Source organism: Dromaius novaehollandiae, chromosome 10 (assembly GCF_036370855.1).
Source record: "Dromaius novaehollandiae isolate bDroNov1 chromosome 10, bDroNov1.hap1, whole genome shotgun sequence".
Classification (NCBI taxonomy): domain Eukaryota; kingdom Metazoa; phylum Chordata; class Aves; order Casuariiformes; family Dromaiidae; genus Dromaius; species Dromaius novaehollandiae.
In genome coordinates, this window is record NC_088107.1 from 680,198 (window position 1) to 702,745 (window position 22,548).

Genomic DNA, 22,548 nt, shown 5'->3' on the forward strand with positions numbered 1-22,548 from the left:
GCTGGCGGCTCCGCGGCTGACCCGCTCTCCGCAGATCCCCCGGTACATCCTGACGCTGCACGAGCTGCTGGCCCACACGCCCCACGAGCACGTGGAGAGGAACAGCCTGGACTACGCCAAGTCCAAGCTGGAGGAGCTCTCCAGGTGAGACCGCGGCCGCGAGGGCAGGGGACAGCGCGGGCTGCCGGTGTCCCGGCGGCGATGTGCAACGCCGAGGCGGGCTGGACCTCGAGCGCCAGCCCGGCCCGGGGCCGGAGGAGGTGTCCGGGGAGCCCTGGAGCACGAAGCGAGCTGCAGCGGTGGTGGAGGGACGCGGGAGGAGCCGCAGAGCCCAGCCGAGCCCCGCCAGCAACACCCGGCAAAAGCGAAACCGGGCTCCGAGAGCAGCCGTGGGCCGTCGGTCCCCGGAGAGCTGCCTGCTGCTGCCCGGCGTGGCACGGGCTGGGAAGGCTCCAAAAACCCTTTTTCTCGTGGAAATGCGTTGCCTCGGTGCTGAGCCGCGGCCGGCCGGTCCTGCTGCTGCTCCGGCTCGACGCGCGTCCCCCTGCGCCCGCGTCCCGGCACGGAGCCCTCGGGGCCGTGCGAGGTCCCCGTTTCTGGTGCTTCCTCCAGCAGGCCGAGAAGTGAGGCAGAGTGTGGGGGAGCAGAGCTCACCGGGGCTCCTCAGCCCCGAGACTGTCCCCGAGGAGCAGGGACACGGCGGGTGTTTCGGTGAAGAGGGGAGTTTATCTGCCCCGAGCCCCGTGCTTTCCCGGCAAGAGTGGAAATGCGAGACGCGTATGCGTTTCAGTGCTTGGAAATCTCAAAGTATAGTCCAGATCTGCAGGTTATCTCCCGAGTGCCAGCGTGTGCCTTCATTTACACAGCTGACTGCCGTAATTCTCTCGATATTCCTTCGTTTTCAGTCTCACCTGATGCAGTGCCTCCAGCGTGGTAAAGGATCTGCTGGGAAGAGTCAGGCAGATTGCATTCAGCTCCGGTTTTCCCTTCTCCTTCAGGATAATGCACGACGAAGTGAGCGAGACGGAAAACATTCGGAAAAACCTGGCCATAGAGCGGATGATTATTGAAGGATGCGAGATTCTGCTGGACACCAGCCAGACCTTTGTAAGACAAGGTACCGCGTTTAGCTGCTGCGTCTCCTCTCCGCGGCTGGCGCCGAGCCCTGCCGAGCCCCGGCCCTCCCGGCGCGGCGTCTGGGGACCGCGGTGGCCCGCGGGGCCGGGGCGTTGGTGGCCCGCGGGGCCGGCGGCCGTGCGCCCGTCGCGGCCGGCTCCGGGACGGGTGCTGCTCCCTGGCAGGGTCGCTCATCCAAGTGCCGATGTCGGAGAAGGGGAAGATCACGCGGGGGCGGCTGGGGTCCCTCTCGCTGAAGAAGGAGGGCGAGCGGCAGTGCTTCCTCTTCTCCAAGCACCTCATCATCTGCACGCGCGGCTCCGGCGGCAAGCTCCACCTGACCAAGGTGCGGGGGCACGCGGGGGGCCGCGGCTCCGGGCGGGGGGGGGCCGCGGCGGGCGGCAGCCTCCCCGGCGTCAGGGCGATCCCTTGTCCCGGGCGTTAGGTGATGCCTGCAAATCTCCGGGTTTAATTTAGGCCGGCTTCCAAAAGGCAATCCAATTTTGAAGGTAATCAGCGTTTTGGGCTGTTTTCAAGCTTTCTCACCTTAATTTTGGGCTGGAACTCGCCCCCTGAGCTCACCCCAATTTGTCAGCTGCTATTTACGTGCGCTGTGGGCCTGGAGGACGTGCCGGGCTCCGTCACCGACACCTGCAAATCTTGCGATGCCGGCGCCCGTCGGTGTCGGGGCGTGAACCCGCGGGCCGTCACATCCATTCCGGGGGCCCAGGCGTCCTGGCGCTGCCACGCGGAGCTCTGAGTCACGGGCGGGCCGAGAAACTCATGTTCCCAATAAAAGAAGTGATCCCGGTCTGCTGCAGAAACGCCGACAGTCGATTCGGCGAGAAACTTAAATTACAGCCTAGACTTGTGCCTAACTCTCACGGTCTCCTCCGGTCCGTTCCCGAGACTCCCGCTTTTGTCGGGGGAAGTTTTGCGGTTAATTGAGCAAGAATCTTGGAGAAATTGCTCATTACTGGCATTAAATTACCAGTTTGAAAAATTACGGTCCGTAGCGAAGAGTTGATAATTACAACAACAGACTTCGGGGAAATTTAATTTAAAGCTCATATTAAATAATTTATAAACAAATTAGTCCATCGGTTGTACAAGGGAAATCGCAATAGCCCAGCGCTCAGGAGCTGCTTTCCCGCCCGTCCGGGTGCCGGCTGCGCTGCCGGGGGTGCGTGCAGCAGTGCCGAGCCCTCGCGGAGTCACCCCCTTCCCGCACCGGGAGCGGGAGCTGGCGTGGGAATGGGAACGGGAGCGGGAGCCGGTGCAGGAATGGGAGCGGGAGCTGGCGTGGGAATGGGAATGGGAGCCGGTGCAGGAACAGGAATGGGAGCTGGCGTGGGAATGGGAGCTGGCATGGGAATGGGAGCTGGCATGGCTGCAGGTGCCTGTGGTCGGACCGCGGTGGCCCGGCTGGAGGAGCTGGGAGGCTGCAGCCATCCTCCTCCTCCTCCTCCTCCTCCTCCTCCTCCTCCTCCTCGGTGCGCGCGGGGTGCGTGCACGTTGGTGCATGTTGGGGGCTTGTCTTTCCACCGCCGTGACCCCGGCTCCCGTCCCCCCAGAACGGCGTCATCTCCCTCATCGACTGCACCCTGATAGAGGAGCAGGAGAGCACCGACGAGGACGGTAGGTGCTGCGGGCGTCGGGAGATGCCGGACCGCTCGGCACGAGGACGGGGCCGCCCCGTCTGCGCCGTGCACGGGCGTCCCGGCAGCCGGGGCTTCCCTGGCTGCTGCCCCTCTTCCCGCTGCTCCCGAGAGCCGTTTGCCCGGGCTGGAGGCAGCGGCCGTGTTTCGTGGCTGGGGCTGGTCGCCGTGACTGATGCCGCGTCCTCGTTGGAAACGCTTGCGCTTAATCCGCAGGGCATAAAACCAGCGGCAGAACAGCTCATGGAGCCAATTCAAATAGCAAATAGATTCAAGGAAGTCATGATCTACTGGCTGGATTTAATTAAGCAAATTATTTACTGTAAGCAAAACAGATGCACATCTATGCAAATAAAGCCTTCCCGAGGCAGCCGGCGAGCGTCACGCAGCACAGTGCCAGCAAGTCGAGAAAGGCAAGAAGGATGCGGGGCCTTTTCAGCCAGTCCTGCTTCATTACGGCTTTTGTTGCAAAAAAGTGGTTTCCTATTTTTTGTCCTTATTAAAAGTTTTTAAGCAAAAGTAATCCGGAGCTGGCTTCTCCCGGCGCGAGGCGGGTGCTGCGGTGCGTGGGGCTGCTGGGCCCCAGCAGCGCGGCTGCTCCGCTCTTGCAGGTCCTGCTTTCCAAACGCAGAGCCTTTGCCCACCAAACCCGTCGTGTCCTTGCACAAACAGCCTGCAAAGTGCGAGGAGCCCGTCAGACCCGTGCTGCGAGCCGTCCCGGGAGGAGGCGGTGGGAAAGGCTCCGCAGAATCACCGTGCTGCTTTTTTCTGTTCCAAAGCAAAAGCATCCGGGCAGGACATCGACCACCTTGATTTCAAGATCGTGGTGGAGCCGAAAGATTCCTCGTCCTTTACGGTGATCCTGGTGGCGTCGTCCAGGCAGGAGAAGGCCGCGTGGACCAGCGACATCAGCCAGGTGCGACGGCCGGCTCCGGCGTCCGAGCGCGCGGCCCCGGGGCGAGCAGCCGCGGCGGGGGGTCTCGCGCCTCCGGAAACCAGAGCGCAGGTCTGCTCCCGCCGAGCTCTGTGCACTTAAATAGTGCATATATACACATATATACAAGATGTAAATGATCGCCGGGAGGCAGAGGGGGTATAAACCGTCCCCACCTGGGGGGAGCAAGCAGCGAAGCGGGAGGGATGCTGCGGATGCATCCTTAGCAAGGATGTCCCGTCGGGATGAGGCGGAGAGCAGGCTCTCCCACGCGGACACCAGCCCTTGCGGCCCCGAGCCGGGGCCGATGGCAGCCCCCCGCGGCCCGCCCCCCCCGACCCCCAGCCCTTGCGTTTCCAGTGCGTGGATAACATCCGCTGCAACGGCCTCATGATGAACGCCTTCGAGGAGAACTCCAAGGTCACCGTTCCCCAGATGATCAAGTAAGCGCTCCGCTCCCGGGCGGACCCGGCTGGGCTCCAGCCCTGCCCCAGCCTCGCGCAGCTCCCGCGGGCACCAAACATCCAAACGTTGCTCGAATCGCTGCCTCTGCCGCCGTGTCGAGGCGGTGGGAGGGGGCCGTGGCCGGCGGCGGCTGAGCCCCGCTCCGGCGTGGGGAGGGGGGTCAGCGCGTCGCGTCACGTTTTTCTGCAAACCTCTGCCTGCTGAGGGGGGGGGCATCTGCCCATTTTGGGGCTGGTTTCCCAGCTTTCCCCCCAGCCTCCCCGCCGCGCTGCGTGCAGGGGCGAGCGAGCCTCCCCAGCCCCCTCTCCGCGCCCCGCATGCGCTCCGGGGAGGCTGCTCGTGCCGAGCGGCACTCGCGTGCGTGCCGGCCTGGAACCACAGGTGTCTTGTTTCTCTGCAGGTCTGACGCCAGCTTGTATTGTGATGATGTTGACATTAGGTTCAGTAAAACGATGAATTCCTGCAAGGTCCTGCAGATCCGCTATGCAAGCGTGGAGCGGCTCTTGGAGAGGCTGACGGACCTGCGGTTCCTGAGCATCGACTTTCTGAACACGTTCCTGCACTCGTACCGCGTGTTCACCACCGCCCTGGTCGTCCTCGACAAGCTCATCACCATCTACAAGAAGCCCATCAGCGCCATCCCCGCGCGGTGAGGCTTCCTCCCGCGGGGCTTTCGGGGCCGCGGCTCCGCTCGCGGTCCCCCCGCGCCCCCCAGCCCGGTGCCCCCCCGGCGAGGGGTCCCCGCGGCCCCCAACCCGCCCCTTCCTGCCGCCCCGTCCAGGTCCCTGGAGCTGCTGTTCGCCAGCAGCCAGAACAGCAAGCTGCTCTACGGCGAGCCGCCCAAGTCGCCCAGGGCCAACCGCAAGTTCTCCTCCCCCCCGCCCCTCTCCATCACCAAGTCGTCGTCGCCCAGCCGGAGGAGGAAGCTCTCCCTCAACATCCCCATCATCACGGGCGGGAAGGCGCTGGACCTCGCTGCTCTGAGCTGCTCCTCCAACGGCTACGCGAGCATGTACTCCTCCATGGCGCCCTTCAGCAAGACCACCCTGGACATCAACAAGCTCTACGTGTCCGGTAGCTACCCCAACAAAATCACCGACGAAGGAGAAACCGCCGCGGACAAGCAGGAGGAGGCACCTGCGAACAAGCCAGGTAAGATGCTGCGGGGCCGGCGGTGGTGGGTGCCGGGGCGGGCGGCACGGGGAGCATCCGCGTCCCGCCGGCAACACGGTCCCTGGAGGCTGGACAGCCTATAATAGTAGTAATAATAATAATAATAATAAAGTAATTGCAGAGCACAGTACTTTTGGCACGCTCAATTCTTATGTGTCCGCCTGGGGAGGGCTGTGACCCCACTTTAGGGGAAGGTGGAAGGCTAAAGCAAGGCAAAAACCGCACGTTTCCAGTGGCGATTTTACACGGCTCCTTGTTTCTCGCAGGTTCGGATGTGTCCGTCAGGGAAGAGTCTGACACTGACCCCAACCAGAGCGACGAAGCAGACGCCGAAACCTCCCCAACAAAGTCTCCGACTACGCCCAAGTCCATCAAGTGCAAAAACTCCTCAGGTACCCGCGCGCCGGGGCACCTCCAGCCCCTCGCTGCCAAAACACGCGGATCTGAAACCAAAGCGAACGTGGAAAGGAGCAGGGCTTTGCCCGGCGGCTCGCGGGCCCGGCGCGCGCGGGAGGGAGCGGTGCTGGGGCAGAGCGGACATCGGGCGTCCGTCTGTCCGCTAGATCCTGCCTGCGGCGGTCTTGGCGTTTCCTGTAGCAGCCCGTTGGTTTAATTTCTGTTGAAGCCGTGCTGGGTACAGCCTTGCGGTGTGGTGTCCAGGGCTGCTCGTCTCTTTTGTCGAAGCCCGGGCTGGTTCTCCAGAATCCGGGCGGTTTTCCATACGGAGCAGCTCCGCCGGGGCCGGACCCGGCGCTCCGCATCCCGGCGTTGCGAGGAGCCGCGTCCCGAGCGGATGGAGCCGCCGCGGCCGCCGGCCCTGCGGGGCAGGGGCGCTGGGCTGGCCGGGGTGATGCCCCCTTCTCGCCCCCTCTAGATTTCTCCCTGTTCTCCTACAACAACGGCGTGGTCGTGACGTCCTGCCGGGAGCTCGACGGCAACCGCAGCGCCCTGTCGGCCGCCTCCGCCTTCGCCATCGCCACGGCGGGCGCCAACGAGGGCACCCCCGCCAAGGAGAAGTACCGGCGCATGTCCCTGGCCAGCGCAGGTGGGCTCAGCCCGCGGGACGGCCCCCCCGCAGCCCCCTTCCCGGTCATCCCGCGGGAGCCGAGCCGTGCTCTGCCACCCGTGACGGTTGCAGGCTTCCCGACGGACCAGCGCAACGGGGACAAGGAGTTCGTGATACGGCGGGCGGCGACCAACAGGGTCCTCAACGTGCTGCGCCACTGGGTCTCCAAGCACTCGCAGGTGCATCCCTGGGGCCGGGGTTCGGCCGAGCTCCTCGCGGCTCAGCGAGGCTCCGGCTTCAAGGACCATTCGGCGCTTTTTCTAATTAAGCAAGCGAGCGGTCGCGGGGAGGAGGCGGGCGCTGCTCAGCGGGGAGCTGGGGCCTCCTCCTGCTCGGTGAGCTGATTGCTGCGCTGGGCGTGCGAGCCAGGACGCCTGGGCCCGCGGCCGTTCCCGCGGCTGGGCGCGAGGGCGGGGGGCTCTGAGAGCGGAGGGGCGGCCGGGTTTTGCTCCCTGGCCGCGGGGCTCAGCGGGGGCCGGCAGCCCCCTGCTCCGCTGGCGGCACGAGCCGGCTCACCCGTCGCGCCGGGGTTTCCAACGGCAACGCGCGATAACGTGGGTAAGCGATGAGAATCGTTACTGCGCCGGTTTCGGCAGGACTTTGAGAGCAACGAGGAGCTGAAGTTCCGGGTGATCGGCTTCCTGGAGGAGGTGATTCACGACCCCGAGCTCCTGACGCAGGAGAGGAAAGCGGCGGCCAACATCATCAGGTGAAGGGCTGCGGGGCGGACGCGCCCGGCTCCCGGCTCTCCCGCTTTCCCAGCTAACGCAGCTCTGTCTTTCCCTGCCGCAGGACTCTGACGCAGGAGGATCCGGGAGACAACCAGATAACGCTGGAGGAGGTGGTGCAGATGGTAAACGCTCCTCGCCTTCAGCGGGTGCCGGGGCACAGCGGCCACGAGCGGGGCCCCGGGGACACGCAGCGCGGGTGGAAGCACCGGGGGGGTCCCGGGGTGCCCCGTTCCCACTGCCCCCCCGCCGGCCCGCACGGATGCAGGGGTCCCCCAGGCGCTGCTGACCCCCACCATGTCGCACCAGCGCTGCGCACCGCTGGCTGGGTGATCCGGTGCGCGAGATTCCCCGGTGCTTTATTAATGTTAAATGGATGTGGAGCAAAAAGGCAGCGGTTACAGAAATCAGCACGCCTGGATCTGTTTCGTAGCTGACACCTAATTACCCAAACAGCAAAGATTAGTTAATCTTGCGCTCGTGCACGCGCGCAGAGGATGACGTAGTTGCGGTGGTCGGGTCCTCGGCGCCTTGCGAAGCGCTGGGTCTGGAGCGGGCTGCGGGGGCGGCGGGGAGCCGGCTCCGTCCCCTCGGCATCGGGGACCGGCGCGGTGCGGCAGCCCCCGCAGCACTCGGCCGGCCCGGCAGCGCATTGCCTGGTAGCAACGAGGACTTTAGCTTTATTTGTGCGTGCATGAAATGTAAAACATAAAGAAATCTTACTGCGCTCTGACCTAAGCAGCCCTAAACGTTGCGGTGTCCCGCAGGCGGAGGGCGTCAAGGCCGAGCCTTTCGAGAACCACTCGGCTCTGGAGATAGCGGAACAGCTGACGCTGCTCGACCACCTGGTCTTCAAGAAGATCCCCTACGAGTGAGCGCGAGCCCCCCGCCCGGCCCCCCTCGAGAGGACGCCCGCCCCAAGCCGAAGCCGCGGCTGCACGGGACGGATGCTCCCCGACGCCCGGCGAGAGCTCGGCGGCTGCAGGGCGATCGGAGGCAAACGCTGAACTGAGCGTTGTCGCTTGCAGGGAGTTTTTTGGGCAAGGCTGGATGAAGCTGGAGAAGAACGAGAGGACCCCTTACATCATGAAGAACACCAAGCACTTCAACGACGTAAGTGCGGCCGGGGCCGGGCGCGGTCAGCAGCCGCAGCCGCCGCTTGGGATTTGCCGGTGGTGTTTCACACGCTTCTCTGCTGAAAGTTTTCATGCCGCTTGCAGGAGATGCAAAGTGCTGGAGACAGAGCTGGTGCAGATGTACTTGCTCCTTCCCAGAGCTATTGCAATGAAGGGCAATTTTAAAAAAACCATTTGGCTCCCACCGCGTTCCCTCCCCCCAGGTCAGCAACCTGATAGCGTCCGAGATCCTGCGGAACGAGGAGATCAACGCCCGCGTCAGCGCCATAGAGAAGTGGGTGGCGGTGGCGGACATCTGCCGCTGCCTGCACAACTACAACGCGGTGCTGGAGATCACCTCCTCCCTGAACCGCAGCGCGATCTTCCGGCTCAAGAAGACGTGGCTCAAGGTCTCCAAGCAGGTAGGGCCACGCGGACCCGACCGGACCGGGCCCCCTCGGGGAGGCCTGCGTGGGGACCGCTCGAAAGGACGTGCGTAAATGGCGTGTGGATGGTGCAAGAAACGTGCACTGAAAGAGCAGTTAGAAAATGGAAAAAGATTTTTAGGGGTCTTCTGCAGGAGGGGACGGTTTGCAAATCGCCCAGGCCCTGCACTGCTGTCAGGGTTATTCGCCCTGGAGGTTGGGTGTGCAGTTAAAGAAACTTCCTGAAGAGACACTATTGCCACGCACACAAAATATTCTTTAAACTTGGCTTTGGGGCAATTCGGGCCAATTACGGACAAGCAAAACTGCTTCGTGTGTTGATTCATTTGGCACAGGAGCAGCTCGTGTCCGCGCAGCAGCCCAGCCCGGCTCCGGGTCCGAGGGCTGCAGCACCAGGACGGCTGCGGGGCCGAAGCTGCAACGCGGCTGGTTTGGTGGGGCCGGGGGGGGTTTTCCCTTCTCTCTGCAAGGTGCTAAACTTATTAAAGCAGGCGCTGGGAGGAGAAGTGGGGTGCAGCCTGCCCCACGCGGGGGCTGCTCGGGACCCCAAACGCGGTGCATCCTGCCCCAGGAGAGGCCGGGCCCTGCCGCGTCGCAGGCTTTGCAAGCTTCACACCCTGCCCGGGAGAAGGGGGGTGACTTTCTTTTTTCCCCCCCCCGCCGGGGCCTTCTCCTGATGCTGCTCTCCTCCGGGTCCCTTGCAGACGAAGGCGCTGATCGACAAGCTGCAGAAGCTGGTGTCCTCGGAGGGCCGGTTCAAGAACCTGCGCGAGGCCCTGAAGAAGTAAGCGGGGCTGTGGGGAGGGGGATTGCTGCCCGGCACCAGTAAACCTCCCCCCCAGCTTCGTAGATAGGACGCGGAGCAAACCCCCTTGGTGCTTCCCAGTCCGAGCACCGTGCGGCAGGTAGCCGACCGCGTCGCTCCCGTGGCCGCCGGCCGCACAGCCCGGCCAGCAGCGATGCCGGGCTTCCTTGCCGAGAGCCGGTGGCCCCGGATCGCCGTGACCTGGCCCCCGAGAGCCCCCGCGGGACGTCCCCACGACGCTGAGCGGATGCCGAGCTGCTCCTGGGGCCGCGTCCGGCAGCATCGCGCGCCTTCCTCGGCTCCCGGCTCCCGGTACCTGCCCGCTGCACCTCGCCTCCGCACCGGCTATTCCCCAGCAGCGGCCCGAGCCTGCCCCGGCGCGCGGCACGGCCTCGGCAGCACGTGGCCCGGGGATGCGTTATTGTCCCGGAGCCTCTCAGCTCCGGCAGAGAATCGTCCTAGTTTCCTAACTGCAGAGTCCAACCACTCCCCTCCCCAAAACCCTGACAAGCTCAGGGCAAGAACTCTCTTTCTCTGTTTCCTTCCTTCTCCCGTCCCTCCTTTCCCTTGTCCCTTCCCTCCTTTCCCTTCTCCCTTCCCTCCTTTCCCTTCTCCCTTCCCTCCTTTCCCTTCTCCCTTCCCTCCTTCCCCGCTGCCGCAGTTGCGACCCGCCCTGCGTGCCCTACCTGGGCATGTACCTGACCGACCTGGCGTTCATCGAGGAGGGGACGCCCAACTACACGGAGGACGGGCTGGTGAACTTCTCCAAGATGCGCATGGTGAGCTCCGCGCCCCGAGACGCGCTGCCGCGGCGTGGGGGTGGCACCCCCCGGGCCGGCCTGGGGCAGGGAGCCGGTGCCCGGGACGCTGAGCCGCGGGGCGTGGATGGGGCACCGGGGCCGCCGCTCCGAGCATCCCCCCGGGCGCGGGGACGTCGCGGCGGTGCTGCGGCCGTACCCTGAACAGCGTCTCTGCTTGCTGCCCGGACAGATTTCGCACATCATTAGAGAGATCCGCCAGTTCCAGCAAACCTCCTACAAGATCGAGCACCAGGCCAAGGTAGGGCCCGCGCGGAGCCCGGCTCCATCCCCCAGCACCCGCCTGGGCTGCAGCCCCCAGCCCCGAGCCCCCCCAGCCCCCGGCGGCCTCGGCGTGCCGGTGCGGTGCCTTCCCCCGGCTCTGCCGGCTGCCTGGGCCGGCACGAGTGCGGCTCCGGGATGCGCCTGGAAATAGCCAATTCCACACATAATGGGGAGGAATAATGTGCTGCAGTGCGTGGCTGCATGTAGCCTCATTTCCCTGGAAAGGCGGGATAAAACCAGGTAAAAGTTCCCCAGGAGGCTCGTTACCGCTTTGGGCAGAGGCCGTAGCCGGAGGCTGCGGCTGGGGTTCGGATCGCTGCGTGTGCCGCGGCTGGCGGGGCTCCGCGGTGAGCGGTGTGCCGGGGCGCTCGGCCGGGAGGTGACGGCTGCCAGCGGACACCGCTGCCGGGGAGCACGACGGGCACCTGGAGAAATCTCCCAGGAAGCGTCAGCTCGTGTTGGCTCATCGCGGTGAACGCGAGCAGATTTCCTGACTCCGCAGCGGCGTTCCTGCAGGAGGAGGAACGTGCATTCCCCGCCAAAACGATAACTCAGTTATCAGGATTTTGTGTTCTCCCAGGAGAAATGCACAAAAATGCGGCCAATAAAACAGTAGCAGAGAGGAAAACTAGGCGAGAAAAACAGAACAGCAACTGGGCGCTATGCGAAAATCTGCAACCTTTGCATGAGCTAAGCGTGTGCAATTCCTGCGTCCGTCGGCAGAGCTGCAGGCGCTTCTGCACAGTTCAGCTCTTCCCCTTTCCTCGCTGCCGGAGGCTTCATCGTTGCCTAATTTCAGCGTTTATCCCTGGCTTCCCCGAGACGCGGAGGTGAGTCCTCACCGTTAATGCTTCGACTCTCATTTGTCCAGGTGACGCAGTACCTGTTGGACCAGTCGTGCGTGATGGATGAAGAGGCTCTGTACGAAGCCTCGCTGCGGATCGAGCCCAAGCTGCCTTCGTGAGGCCGGGCCGGCGCGGCGACGCCGCTGCGCACACGCTCTCTCGTCCTGTACATACCGGCTGTTCTGTCGGGCGCCCTCGAGCGACTGCCCGTGCCTGCTCCCCCCAGAAAACCAACCCCTCGTCGCTAGACCGCCGTAGGGCTGCGTAGAGTTCCCCGCGTTGTTTGAGGTTTCATGCATAGACACCGTCGCTGGAGTCCCGGTTTCTTTCCGACGCTGTTCTTTCTGTCCTCTCTTCTCGAGGGGCCGGGCCGGGGGCGGCCGGGCAGCAGGACGTGCGCAGCCGCGGGCACGGTGTGTCCCCTGCCCTCTGCCACCGCGTCCCCTGCCCTCTGCCGTGTCCCCTGCCCTCTGCCGCCGTGTCCCCTGCCCTCTGCCGTGTCCCCTGCCCTCTGCCGTGTCCCCTGCCCTCTGCCGCGTCCCCTGCCCTCTGCCGCGTCCCCTGCCCTCTGCCCCCGCGTCCCCTGCCCTCTGCCGCCGCGTCCCCTGCCCTCTGCCGTGTCCCCTGCCCTCTGCCGCGTCCCCTGCCCTCTGCCGCCGTGTCCCCTGCCCTCTGCCGCCGCGTCCCCTGCCCTCTGCCGTGTCCCCTGCCCTCTGCCCCCGCGTCCCCTGCCCTCTGCCCCCGCGGTGCCCGGCGCCCGGCACGTGGCAGGTCCTTGTCCCAGCCGAACCGCACACGTGTGGAGTCGAGCAGATACAGAGGTGTGTTTCCACTTTGTAAAGCAGTAGGACGGTATAAATTAGCGTTTACCCCGTTATATGAAGCTGCCCCCCCTCCCCGTGCCACCAAACCGCCTGTTCTGGTCGCGCCGCGGGGGCCAGGACGGGGCCGGGGACGGCGGGTGCCGCGCGTGGCCTGCACCGCTCCGCGCTCTGCTGCTGCCCGGGGCTCCCTGTAAGGAGGGAAAACGAAGATGGATCTTTTACTATTTTAGCTGCATAATGCTCATGACAAGCTTCTGTTGATATGCTATAAATCTGTATACCTTGTGCCGACTATTAGTAACCTGATGTAGAATTAGAAAGAAATGACCAAGTGTTTTTATTACATATACTGTAATCCTGTCTAACCACCTTCTAGCAGGAATATAGTAATGTAGTGCTTATTCTGTGAATATTACCATGTATTTTTTACATTGTACAGTATATAAACACAGTTTAACTTTACAGTGGCAGGCATGCTCCACTCTAACGAACCGAGAACTTTTGCTGTAAGCAATACCTTGTGGTATGAGAATTCTATTTCAAGCCCTAAAATATTTCAACTTACAGCTTGTTTGGAAAAATATTTCCATTTTTGTAAAAATATATGTTTCCTGATTACCTCTTGCTAATAAATCTATTCTATCTCAGGGTGAACAAGGACTTGTGGCATTTCTGTCAACCTGACTTCAGCGATTACAAGTGTCGGCTCTCAGATGCTCTTGTCCGTCGGGGGTCTTGGGGAGGGGTCTGGGCCTGAACGCTCGCTCTTCTCGGGCCGCTCGTCCTGCCCCGCGGGTCGGGGTCCGGGTTTGGGTTCGGGGCAGCGGGATGCTGCGTCTCCGCTGAGCGGAGGGCGAAACTTGGAGCGTTTTCCGCGCCGGGAGCGGTGGGGAAAGCTGCAACGGCGGCGTCTGAGAGCAGAACCGCCGGCAAAGCGCGAGCGGCCGGAGCTCAGCCGTGCCGGGGGCTCGCTGCGGAGAGGCGGAAAGCACGGCCGTGCCTCCCCTACGGCGACGGTGTTCCCACAGATCCGGGTGTTCCAGCAAGACCCTTTTCCATCCGCTCTCGATGCGTCCGCGGAACTGCTCTTCCCTGGGGGCAGCCCCGCCGCCCCTCTGCTGCCGCCGCTGCCTGCGCGGGGCCGAACCGGGCCGGGCCGGGCCGGGCCGGGGGGGTGGAGGGGGCGGCACCGCCGCAGGGCTGGCCCCGACCCCGGGACCGCCCCGGGACCGCCCCGGTGCCGCCCCGGGACCGCCCCGGTGCCTCCCCGGTACCGCCCCGGCGCGGCTGGGCGCATCGCGGCGGGGACATGCGCTGGGCCCTGCTGCTGGCCGCGGCCGCGCTGCTGGCGCCCGCCGCCCCCGCGGCACCGGCGGCCCAAGGTACGGGGGGACGGGGCGCGGGGGGGGGGGGCTCGGCGACACCGGCCCGCTCCGGTGCCTGGGCTCGTCCCGGGGCCGGGCCGGGGCGCCGCTGACGTCCCCCCCTCTCTCCCGCAGAGGAGCTGCTCTTCAAGGCCTGGATGCTGCAGGTAAAGCTCTGCCCGGGGCCGCCCGCGGGCGCGTCCGGCTGCCACCGGCACCGGGACCGGGGACCGTCCGGGGGCGGCGGGGCTTGGAGCCCCCCGGGGGGCGGCTGAGCATCGCGGGGCTGCGGGGAGGCTGCTGCCCGCGAGGACACGGGGCTCGGCCGGACGCCGGGTTTGGGCACGGGAAACGTTTCACCGGGAAGGCGGCGGGAGCGGCCGGGGCTGCGCCGGGCCCGGCTGGAGGCGGCGGAGCCGGTCACCGCCGATGCCGGTCGCTGCCCCCCCGGGTGCCCGGAGCGGCCCCTGGCCCGGGGCAGCGCGGGGTCCGGGCGGCGCCGGGGGCTCCGGGCTGCGGCTGCGGCTCCCGCGGTGCCGGTGGCTGCGGGGCGCCAGGGCCGGCGCCGGCGCTTGGTCCGCACCGTTGGTGCAGGGGCGGCACCGGGCCCTGGGGAGAGCCGGGCCCTGGGTGGGAGCGGGGCCGGGGAGGGAGCCGGCGCCGAAAGCTGGGGGATTAGCTCGTGGCTTGGGGGCTTCTCTGAACCGGCCCTGTATGTTTGGTTTGGGTTTTTTTTGTTTTTCTTTTGTTTTTTTTTTAGGAAAATCCTGTCTAGTGTCAGCACAATGCAGCAGTCGATGCATTTTCACTTCTGTTTTGTGTCTTTCGCCCTTGTATCTGTCTTGCCAGAATAACAAGAAGTACAGCTTGGAGGAGTATTACCACAGGCTGCAGATCTTTGTCAGCAACAAAAGGCGAATCGATAAGCACAATGCCGGGAATTACACGTTTGAAAGTAGGAACTAAGTTCTCTTAATTCGCCGGTCTGATCTTTTGGTTTTGTTTTGACTCAGTTTCTCAGTGAATAAAATTTTTTTTCCCTCCTTTTTAGTGGGGCTGAACCAATTTTCAGATATGACCTTTGCAGAATTTAAGAAAACGTATCTGTGGCACGCACCTCAGGTAAATCTCTGTCCGAACCCCTCGCGGGCGCCGCTGGCCCCGCGGGCGCGTCGAGGGCAGGGAGGCCGCGCGTCCGGGAGGACTTTGGACCCCTTCAGGGCCGCCGGGCTGGCGGGCGCCGCGCAGGGCCGTGCGCCGTGTTGCACCCAGCGTAGCTCGGCGTCTGGCTGCTCCTGCCCTGCCTCCAGCACCCTTTGCTCAGCCGCGCCGGGGCCGGGGCCGGGGCCGTGCTGGGGCAGACCGAAGGCCCGTGGGGGACGTGCCCGGTCCCTGCCCGGCCGTTGCCGTCCACGGGCTGCCCCCTCCCCGGCCGCGCAGCCGCTCATCGCCGCCCTCCCGCCTGCCTCGCAGAACTGCTCGGCCACGAAGGGGAACTTCCTGCGCGGCTCCGGGCCGCATCCTGAGTCTATCGACTGGAGGAAGAAGGGGAATTTCGTGACGCCTGTGAAAAACCAGGTAGGGCGCTCGTCTCGTCTGCAGCGCCCCGAGAGCAGCTCGGCTGGTTGCTGGATCCGGGTGGGGTGGAGAGGGTAACGCTGAGGGCACGGTGCTGGGGGCGAGGGGTGAGCCGCGTCCGGGCCCGGCGTGGTGCTGGGGAGGAAGCGCGTGGGGGTCTCTGCGCCCTCCGAGGAAGCAGGACCCCCAGGGGAGCCCCTCCGTGGTTCAGGGGGGCCAGGCAGCGCTGGGCTCGGGGGAAGCGGGAGGCCGAGGGGCCCTGCGGGTTCTCCCTGCTCCCGGGCAGGCGCCGAGCGGAGGATGCAGCCGCGCCGTGGGTGGGCAGGCGATGCCGGCCCCGCGGGCTGTGCGCCATCCCGGGGTGTGCGGGGAGGCTGGCGGGGCCCCGCCGCGCGTCCTGGACCGGTTCCTCTCTGCTTCTCGCCTCAGGGCGCCTGCGGGAGCTGCTGGACCTTCTCCACCACGGGGTGCCTGGAGTCGGCTATCGCAATAGTGACGGGAAAGCTCCTGTCTCTGGTGAGAGGTTTCCCTTTCCCGCGCCCGGCGGGGGAACCCACCGGTGCTGGGCGGGCCGACGCCGGAGGCTTGTCCCGGGGGTCTGGCCGTGCAGCCGTGGCCCTGCAGCCCCTCGCAGCCCTCCATAAACTGAGCGAAACCCTGTGCGAGGCTCAGGGCAGCGTGGTGGGGTCTGCCCGTCTCAGGGTGCGTCTGTCACCGTCCGTGCTCGGGGGGCCGAGTGTCTCGCTGCAGAGCCTTCCTCGGAGGAGGAGGAGGAGAGCGCAGGGGCTGAGCATCAAATCCCTGCCGCCGCGAGCAGGCGTTGTTGCTTAGTGCCCAGTTCCTCCGGGAACTCCTTGCTGCAAGACAAATTCCTGAAAGTAAAATGTTGAGATACTCTTTACTGATAGACTTTGGTCTATGGTTTGTATTCTTGAAGAACCAGAAAGGTGGTGGCCATTTGTATGACTTGCCAGAATACCTGAGGTTTGCATATAAATGTTAAAAATAAACTTGACCTTTTGAAAGGGATCTCACCCCTGTTCGTGTGGGTGTGAGGCAACCTCCAGCCAAACTCGAAAGGAACCTGCCTTTCAGACCAAGCATGCTGTAACTGCCTGCTCCAAGTTAATTGTGTCTCCTGATACCTCTCCTCGCGGAGGAGCAGCGTGGGTCTGTTCAGTCTCATGACTCCTGGTAGCGTGTCCGTTTGCACGGCCAAACCCAGCGCCCAGGGCTGTGTTGCATCGCCTGCCACGCGTGTTGCGTTCTGCCTCTCGTATTCTGAATGCGGTTGTCTGAATACATACTGACTCAAAAACTTTTCTGTAGGCGGAACAGCAATTAGTTGATTGTGCTCAGGCTTTTAACAACCACGGCTGCAGTGGGTAAGTAATATAAAGTAGTAAAGTCTAGAAGTAAGAATAGCTTATGCTCCATGATTGACGGCCTTGCTCAGGATCTAGTATTCAGATCCTTCCAGATCTTGGAATGTTTTTTTGTTCCCCTCAGCTGAGAAGTGTCAAGGAAAACTTTTTTTTTTTAGTTTTCTTTGTTTTGTTTTGTCATGTTTGCTTGTTTTGATCTCTCCCTCCTAGAGGTTCAAATGTTTAACTAAATCTCAAGCATTTCCTAGCCCCTGTTGTTCCTCTTGTTTTTTACCTTTTTTTTCCTGATACTCATTTTGTTATGATATCTTCTGATATTACAGTCGTGGGTAACTACACAGCTAGTCTTTAACACTCTCAAGAAAAGCGAGGCAAGTTCTATCAATTGCTCTGCTCATGGGTCATGCACGTCTCGTGGTGCTTTAAGGAACCCACAGAAACCTCTGCTTCCTCTTTGGTAAATTCCTGCTGGCATTGCTAAAAGAAGGAGGAAATGGAGCTTTTTGAAATTGTCTCTTTTCTGTAAGATAAGTGGTCCCTGAGGAATGCTCAGAGAGCCATGCAAACCCATTCTTGGCACACTTTTGTTTTTAAGTGCCTCCTCACTTTCTCGGTCCTCTCCTTGTGAACGCATCCTCGTCACGCTCCCCTCCTGTTGCCTCCGCAAGAGCCGCTCCCTGGGCGGCAGAGGAGGGAAGCAGCTTCTTGCAGGAGGTCTAGGATACGCAGCCCATCCTCCCCCTGCTCCCTACCTGGTGGGAGAGGGAAGGGGGGGGCACAGTAGTTGGGGAAGTTTTATGGGTTCGTTCTGCAGCAGCTGCCGTGCTACTCTCCTAACTAACCTGCGTTGTGGCTGCGGTGTTTTGCAGGGGCCTGCCAAGCCAAGCCTTTGAGTACATCCTGTACAACAGAGGGCTCATGGGAGAGGACGCCTACCCGTACCGCGCTGAGGTATTCCCAGCCGCCCAGCTCCGGCACAGCTGTGTCGGCTGAGCAGGGGCCAGAGCAGGCTCTTAACCCGCTCCTTTGTGTTTGCACAGAACGGCACATGCAAGTTCCAGCCAGACAAGGCTATTGCTTTTGTCAGAGACGTTGTCAACATCACGGAGGTAAGTCCCCATGCGTTAAACTGCCAGACTGCCAGGGTGTTAACGCTGTGCCAGGCCTGACCTTGGGTGTGCCCAGGGGCCCCGAGACGTGCTGGTCTCTGCAGCACAAGCTGCAGCCTGCTTGCTCCTCGGAGAGGATGGCCTGCCAACGTCTGTACTCTTCCTCTTTCCTGTGCACTAACGTACTGCGGGTAGCTGGGTTTCGCTGACCATGGTTGGCACCTGGGAGATTGCAGCAGGACTGATGTTAGCTGCTTGCTGTGATGAGTGCTGTTGTCCTGTGTTATCAAGTTATCTGTGATGTGCAAGGATTGCCCGTCCTGCTGGCATCTGTCCTGCCAGGGTTCAGCTCTGTATGGCCATGCTAAGCATCAGAGAAGCAGCGCGGAGGGCTGCTTGGGCAGTCTCACTGCACAGCTCTTCTCAGCCAAAAGCGGCTCCGTTCTGCTGCCTGGAAGAGCTCTGACGGAGGGTGGGGAAGGCTGTACCTGCGGTTCTGTCCCTGACTCTCAGGGGTGTCTGCTCCCACCTTTCTGCAGCGTGATGCTCCCGTGCTAGGCTTGCAGTGTGCTCTGCCAAACCTAGAGAGCGCTCATAAAGCACACAACCGTCTCGCTGCCTCCAAGGAGGGACGATGTAGTGGTGCTGGCTGGCTCTCAAAGCTGTTCTCGGTTGGTTTATGTTGCCTGGCAGGAGCACTTTGCATTCCTGACTGCGCTGGTCATGCCGTGTGGGCTGGCTTGCTTCTCTCGCCTTAGGTACTCAGGTGCTGCTCTCCTTTCCGAGGGTGGCACCAGCAAAGTGCTGTGGTCAAAATACAGGCCCTGGGGCCTTTGCTGCCAGCTTTCTCCAGACCTTACAAAATTCTTGGTTCTTGTCCTTCGGTGTGTGTGAGATGCACCTGTGTCCTTGCTTGCAAGCAGAAGGCCAGGATTAGTCATCCCCACTGTGCTCTGGCTGCTGGTCTGGGGGTTCCTAACTGGTCCCAGTGTGACTGGGAGATAAATGACGCTGGAATCCTCTTCTTGCAGTATGATGAGGATGGCATGGTTGAAGCGGTGGGGAAGCACAACCCGGTGAGCTTTGCGTTTGAGGTGACGAGTGACTTCATGCACTACAGAAAAGGTGTCTATTCAAAGTGAGTATTTCTGAACCTGGGAGATGGGGTAAAGCGTAGGCCTGGAATCACTGGCACCTCTATTTCTCCTTGTGTGGATTTTCCTTGTGGCACTGGACCCAGGGACTCGACCGTATCCTGCTGCTTCCTTTTAAACAGCAAATAGAAAATATAAGTAAATTGGGCCTTAAAATACTGATTTCCCAGGGACATGAGAGGGCAGCGCGGGGAAGAGATTACACTGTATTTGCAAGCAGTTTACTGCTAGGAGCCAGTCCAGACTCAAGACCAGACTGCGTACGTGGAACTGCCAAAGGGTGATTCTGGAAGCTCAGCATGTCGGTGTATGAGCTTTGGAGAGCCTTCTGCAGCCCCGTAGCAAAGCTGGGGGAAACTTACCCCAGTGCTTATATATGTGTCTGCATTTGTGAGCTATGGGTGGGTGAGTGGCAGGCTTCATTCGGTCAGCCCAGGGACTGCAGCTAACGTGTCTGCTAGATAAGGTAAGCTTTATGTGGGACCCACGTGGCTCTTCTCATGCTAGACCTAGGCGGGGTGTGTTTGAGATGCATGGCTGCATTCATGCTGCCCTGCACCTGAGCTCGTATGCGTGCAGAATGCGCTTCCAGGTCAGCATTAATGCAGGGTCTCTCTGCAGGGCAGGCAGGTCTGTGGGTACCTCGCGCAAGTCCCAGTAGCTGCCTACCTGCTTTTGTGCACCTGGACCTGTAAGAAAAGCAGCAAAGATGAAAAATTTGTTTGAGACGTAAAGTGACCTAGTAGGAAACGTCTCCAGAGTGTTGTGCCAGTTCTATAGCCAAGGCAAAAAGCTACTTAAAAGGCTCATTGGTACATTTTGGAAAGACTTTGGAAATGACTGTGACAGGATAGATTAATTTCTATTAGGCAAGAACTGGGAAAAATGCATGTTTGGAGAGAACCAGAAAAATGCTTTAGAGTAATGAATCCTCAGTCACGTAGAACTGCAGGGAGAATTAAACTAAGAGTCTAAGCATGAGTGATCTGCCCCAGGGAACTGCAAGGGAAAGAGTAGGCAGCACTGGGAATTTGAGTGGCTTTCCTGTTGCAATAAACAAAGTAATCTCAAAGTTAACTGCCAGCAACAGGCAGCTGCAGGAGATGATCAAGATATTTTGTAACAGGATTCCAGTTTGAGGAGCACATCAAGTGAAGTTATCATGTAGCTTTATTGTCAAAGATAGATTTATACTAAAAGCATATAAAATAATTAACGCTCCACTTATGTTCCACAGACCAGCCATTAACAGATTCAAGAAAAGTAAATGTGTTGTATGGATCTTTTTAGTGATCTGCAAACTGAAAATGTTTAAAAACAGCTGATCTAGAGATGAAAGCGTGTACCTTGTGTCATCTTGCTTTATATTACAGGCAGCAGCTTTCATCAAGGGAAATTTAAAAGCTGGAAATTCAGAGGAAATACAAGGAAATGTGTATCTAGATTCAGGAACTCACCGTTCAGTATGTCAGAGACCAGGAACATAGCACAGCTAAAAGTTTATTGAACATTCTTGTGGATAACAAATGAAACCAAAGTTGCAGTTGGACCCCAAAGTTGGACCCTGAACTTTGGGGCAGAATAAGCCATTACTGGATGCACTAAGAGCTTTTGTTTTTCACTGCAAAAATTTCCTCTGCTCAGTTCTTTTCAATGTAGCTTGTTCTTGTGTGCGACAATATTGGTATTAATTCAGAAGAAAAGACCTGACTGGGTGTGCAGATCAAACGTCTTTATAGCCCAATGCCCTGACTTTAGATACAGCCAATAGTTATTTTTTAGTGAGAAAACAGAGCAGTGTATGCTTTTCTTGGCATCTCTGTCTAGTTTCCACAATTAGAAGTTAAGATTATCCGTTAGTTCTTTACATAATTGGAGCGCAGTCAGAAATGCTGGCTAATCCATGATTAATTATAGGCTAGCTTTTCACGTAATAATTCTGCATTATTTTTCCTTTTGTTTGCAGCACAAAATGTGAGCACACTCCTGACAAGGTGAACCACGCTGTCCTGGCTGTGGGGTATGGAGAAGAAAATGGGACTCCTTACTGGATTGTGAAGAACTCGTGGGGTCCACTATGGGGCATGGATGGGTAAGCAGACCCCCAACTCTACTGGATCCATCATGGTCTCCCTGTATCTAGTAAAAAAATAATCTGTCATATGCATGCGTCTCCAGATCAGCCACCCTCATCAGCCTCCTTTTATTCTCAAGATGAAATCTGGCAGCGGTGTTTCATAATCTATGAAAAGGCCAGCGAGATTACCTGAGCCTTGGCAGTGAGCAACATGGCTCTAAAAACTGGTCCGAGTGTGACTGGTTAATCAGAACCTTAGAGGAATGGATCTGCTAATGTTACTAGGGACGTGGCCCACAGGTGCAGGGCTGCTGTGTAGTTGATTCACCTGGCCGTCAAAGGAACTGGCACGACAGAGCAAGTGCCACTTCTGTGGGTTACAAGAACGGAGGAAAAACAGAGTGTATTGGGGACAGTTTTCACATCAGCTATCACGTCAGCGTATTTCCAGCTGCAAGTTGGATCTAGGGGGACAGAGAATGGCATTTCCTGGTTAACTAATTTATAGATGAGATCACTGTACTTAATAACTCTGTGATGAGTATTTGTTCCTTGCACTGGCATGAGAAAATAATTTACTTGTACGTAATGACAGCAGTTGCCTTATGCCTGTATCAGCTGTACTAATTCTGCTGAAGAAAGGGCAGGGAATGTTCACTCATACACGTCTGCTTCTTTTTTTAGGTACTTCCTTATTGAACGTGGAAAGAATATGTGTGGTCTTGCTGCTTGCGCATCTTATCCAATCCCTCAAGTGTAACAGGGGAGCACAGGCTGGGGAAAGTGGCCACAGAAAAGGGAACGATTCATTGTGTATGAATTTCTAAATTTTCAAAATAAATAAAGTGAGGAAAAACAAGAAAGAACAAAATCATTGAAATTTGTTCTCTGCAGGCAGATTCCTTTGCTTGTACAAAGCTTCTTACAATAGGTAGACCTACGCCATCTTCTGTATTCCCCAGCCTGAAGCAAGTGTGCACTCTTGAACGGATCCTCCAGGTCTGAGAGCCTGAAGCTCCCGTCTTCTCATCCCAGTTGTGATGCCCTTATCGCGTGCCTGCTCTCCCCGTGCCAAAACGGGGCACAAACCATCTACTGACACTGCATGTTGGTGAGGGGAGGGTGGCTGATTAGACCAGAGAGCACCTCAAATATGAAAATGCCAAGCAGTTGTTATCAGACACATTTTGCCAGTCCAATTTTAAGATACTGTGGCAACAACATTTACCCTGCTTCTGAGGTGACTGTTCCCCACTCACCAGACCACTTATAGGGATTTTTCTAATTTCTTTGAAGGCGGTTTTTCCTTTCACTAAAGAAAGATAAGTGCTGTGATTTATAAGTTTTATCTATTTTCACTAAATCCATTTTAGTATTTTTGTATAAAAAATTAGTTATTTTACTGAAAATATTGAACGGGTGATTTTTCTTTTATGAATCAATGAAAAGGCCTGAGCTTTAATACTAACAAGTTTAAAAATCAGACAATTTCGAGAGAAGCCCTGACATCAGCAGGAGGCATTTCTGTTGTATATTATTTCATGTTAAGGTATCGCTACTGACTTGTTACTGTGTACTGCTGAAGAAAATAAAAATGACTTGTCACCTGTGCTATAGCTTTCTT

General features: G+C 59.7%; 2 protein-coding genes across 3 annotated transcripts in view; both read left to right on the forward strand.

Moving 5' to 3' along the window:
• Positions 1-12,914, forward strand: part of RASGRF1 (Ras protein specific guanine nucleotide releasing factor 1) — a 30,479-nt gene extending 17,565 nt beyond the window's left edge. Inside the window, exons 8-27 of one of the 2 annotated variants that reach the window (XM_064517790.1) lie at positions 35-144; positions 999-1,117; positions 1,302-1,462; positions 2,691-2,754; positions 3,554-3,690; positions 4,069-4,151; positions 4,574-4,822; positions 4,955-5,325; positions 5,613-5,738; positions 6,221-6,391; positions 6,485-6,591; positions 7,009-7,121; positions 7,205-7,265; positions 7,908-8,011; positions 8,169-8,253; positions 8,480-8,677; positions 9,406-9,485; positions 10,168-10,285; positions 10,497-10,565; positions 11,460-12,914. In XM_064517790.1, coding sequence (XP_064373860.1) covers positions 35-144; positions 999-1,117; positions 1,302-1,462; positions 2,691-2,754; positions 3,554-3,690; positions 4,069-4,151; positions 4,574-4,822; positions 4,955-5,325; positions 5,613-5,738; positions 6,221-6,391; positions 6,485-6,591; positions 7,009-7,121; positions 7,205-7,265; positions 7,908-8,011; positions 8,169-8,253; positions 8,480-8,677; positions 9,406-9,485; positions 10,168-10,285; positions 10,497-10,565; positions 11,460-11,552 — 2,619 coding nt within the window. In that variant the 3' untranslated portion in view covers positions 11,553-12,914. The remainder of the gene's footprint in view (positions 1-34; positions 145-998; positions 1,118-1,301; positions 1,463-2,690; positions 2,755-3,553; positions 3,691-4,068; positions 4,152-4,573; positions 4,823-4,954; positions 5,326-5,612; positions 5,739-6,220; positions 6,392-6,484; positions 6,592-7,008; positions 7,122-7,204; positions 7,266-7,907; positions 8,012-8,168; positions 8,254-8,479; positions 8,678-9,405; positions 9,486-10,167; positions 10,286-10,496; positions 10,566-11,459) is intronic. The other variant, XM_064517791.1, reaches the window with a different exon arrangement.
• A 576-nt stretch (positions 12,915-13,490) lies between these two features.
• On the forward strand, positions 13,491-22,533 carry CTSH (cathepsin H). Its single transcript, XM_064517792.1, has 12 exons — positions 13,491-13,639; positions 13,757-13,788; positions 14,471-14,576; positions 14,673-14,743; positions 15,095-15,199; positions 15,629-15,715; positions 16,529-16,584; positions 17,454-17,535; positions 17,625-17,693; positions 18,725-18,831; positions 20,814-20,939; positions 21,609-22,533. Exons 1-12 carry the CDS (start codon positions 13,567-13,569, stop codon positions 21,682-21,684), a joined length of 990 nt encoding a protein of 329 aa, XP_064373862.1. The 5' UTR covers positions 13,491-13,566; the 3' UTR covers positions 21,685-22,533.
• Positions 22,534-22,548: the final 15 nt, after the last annotated feature.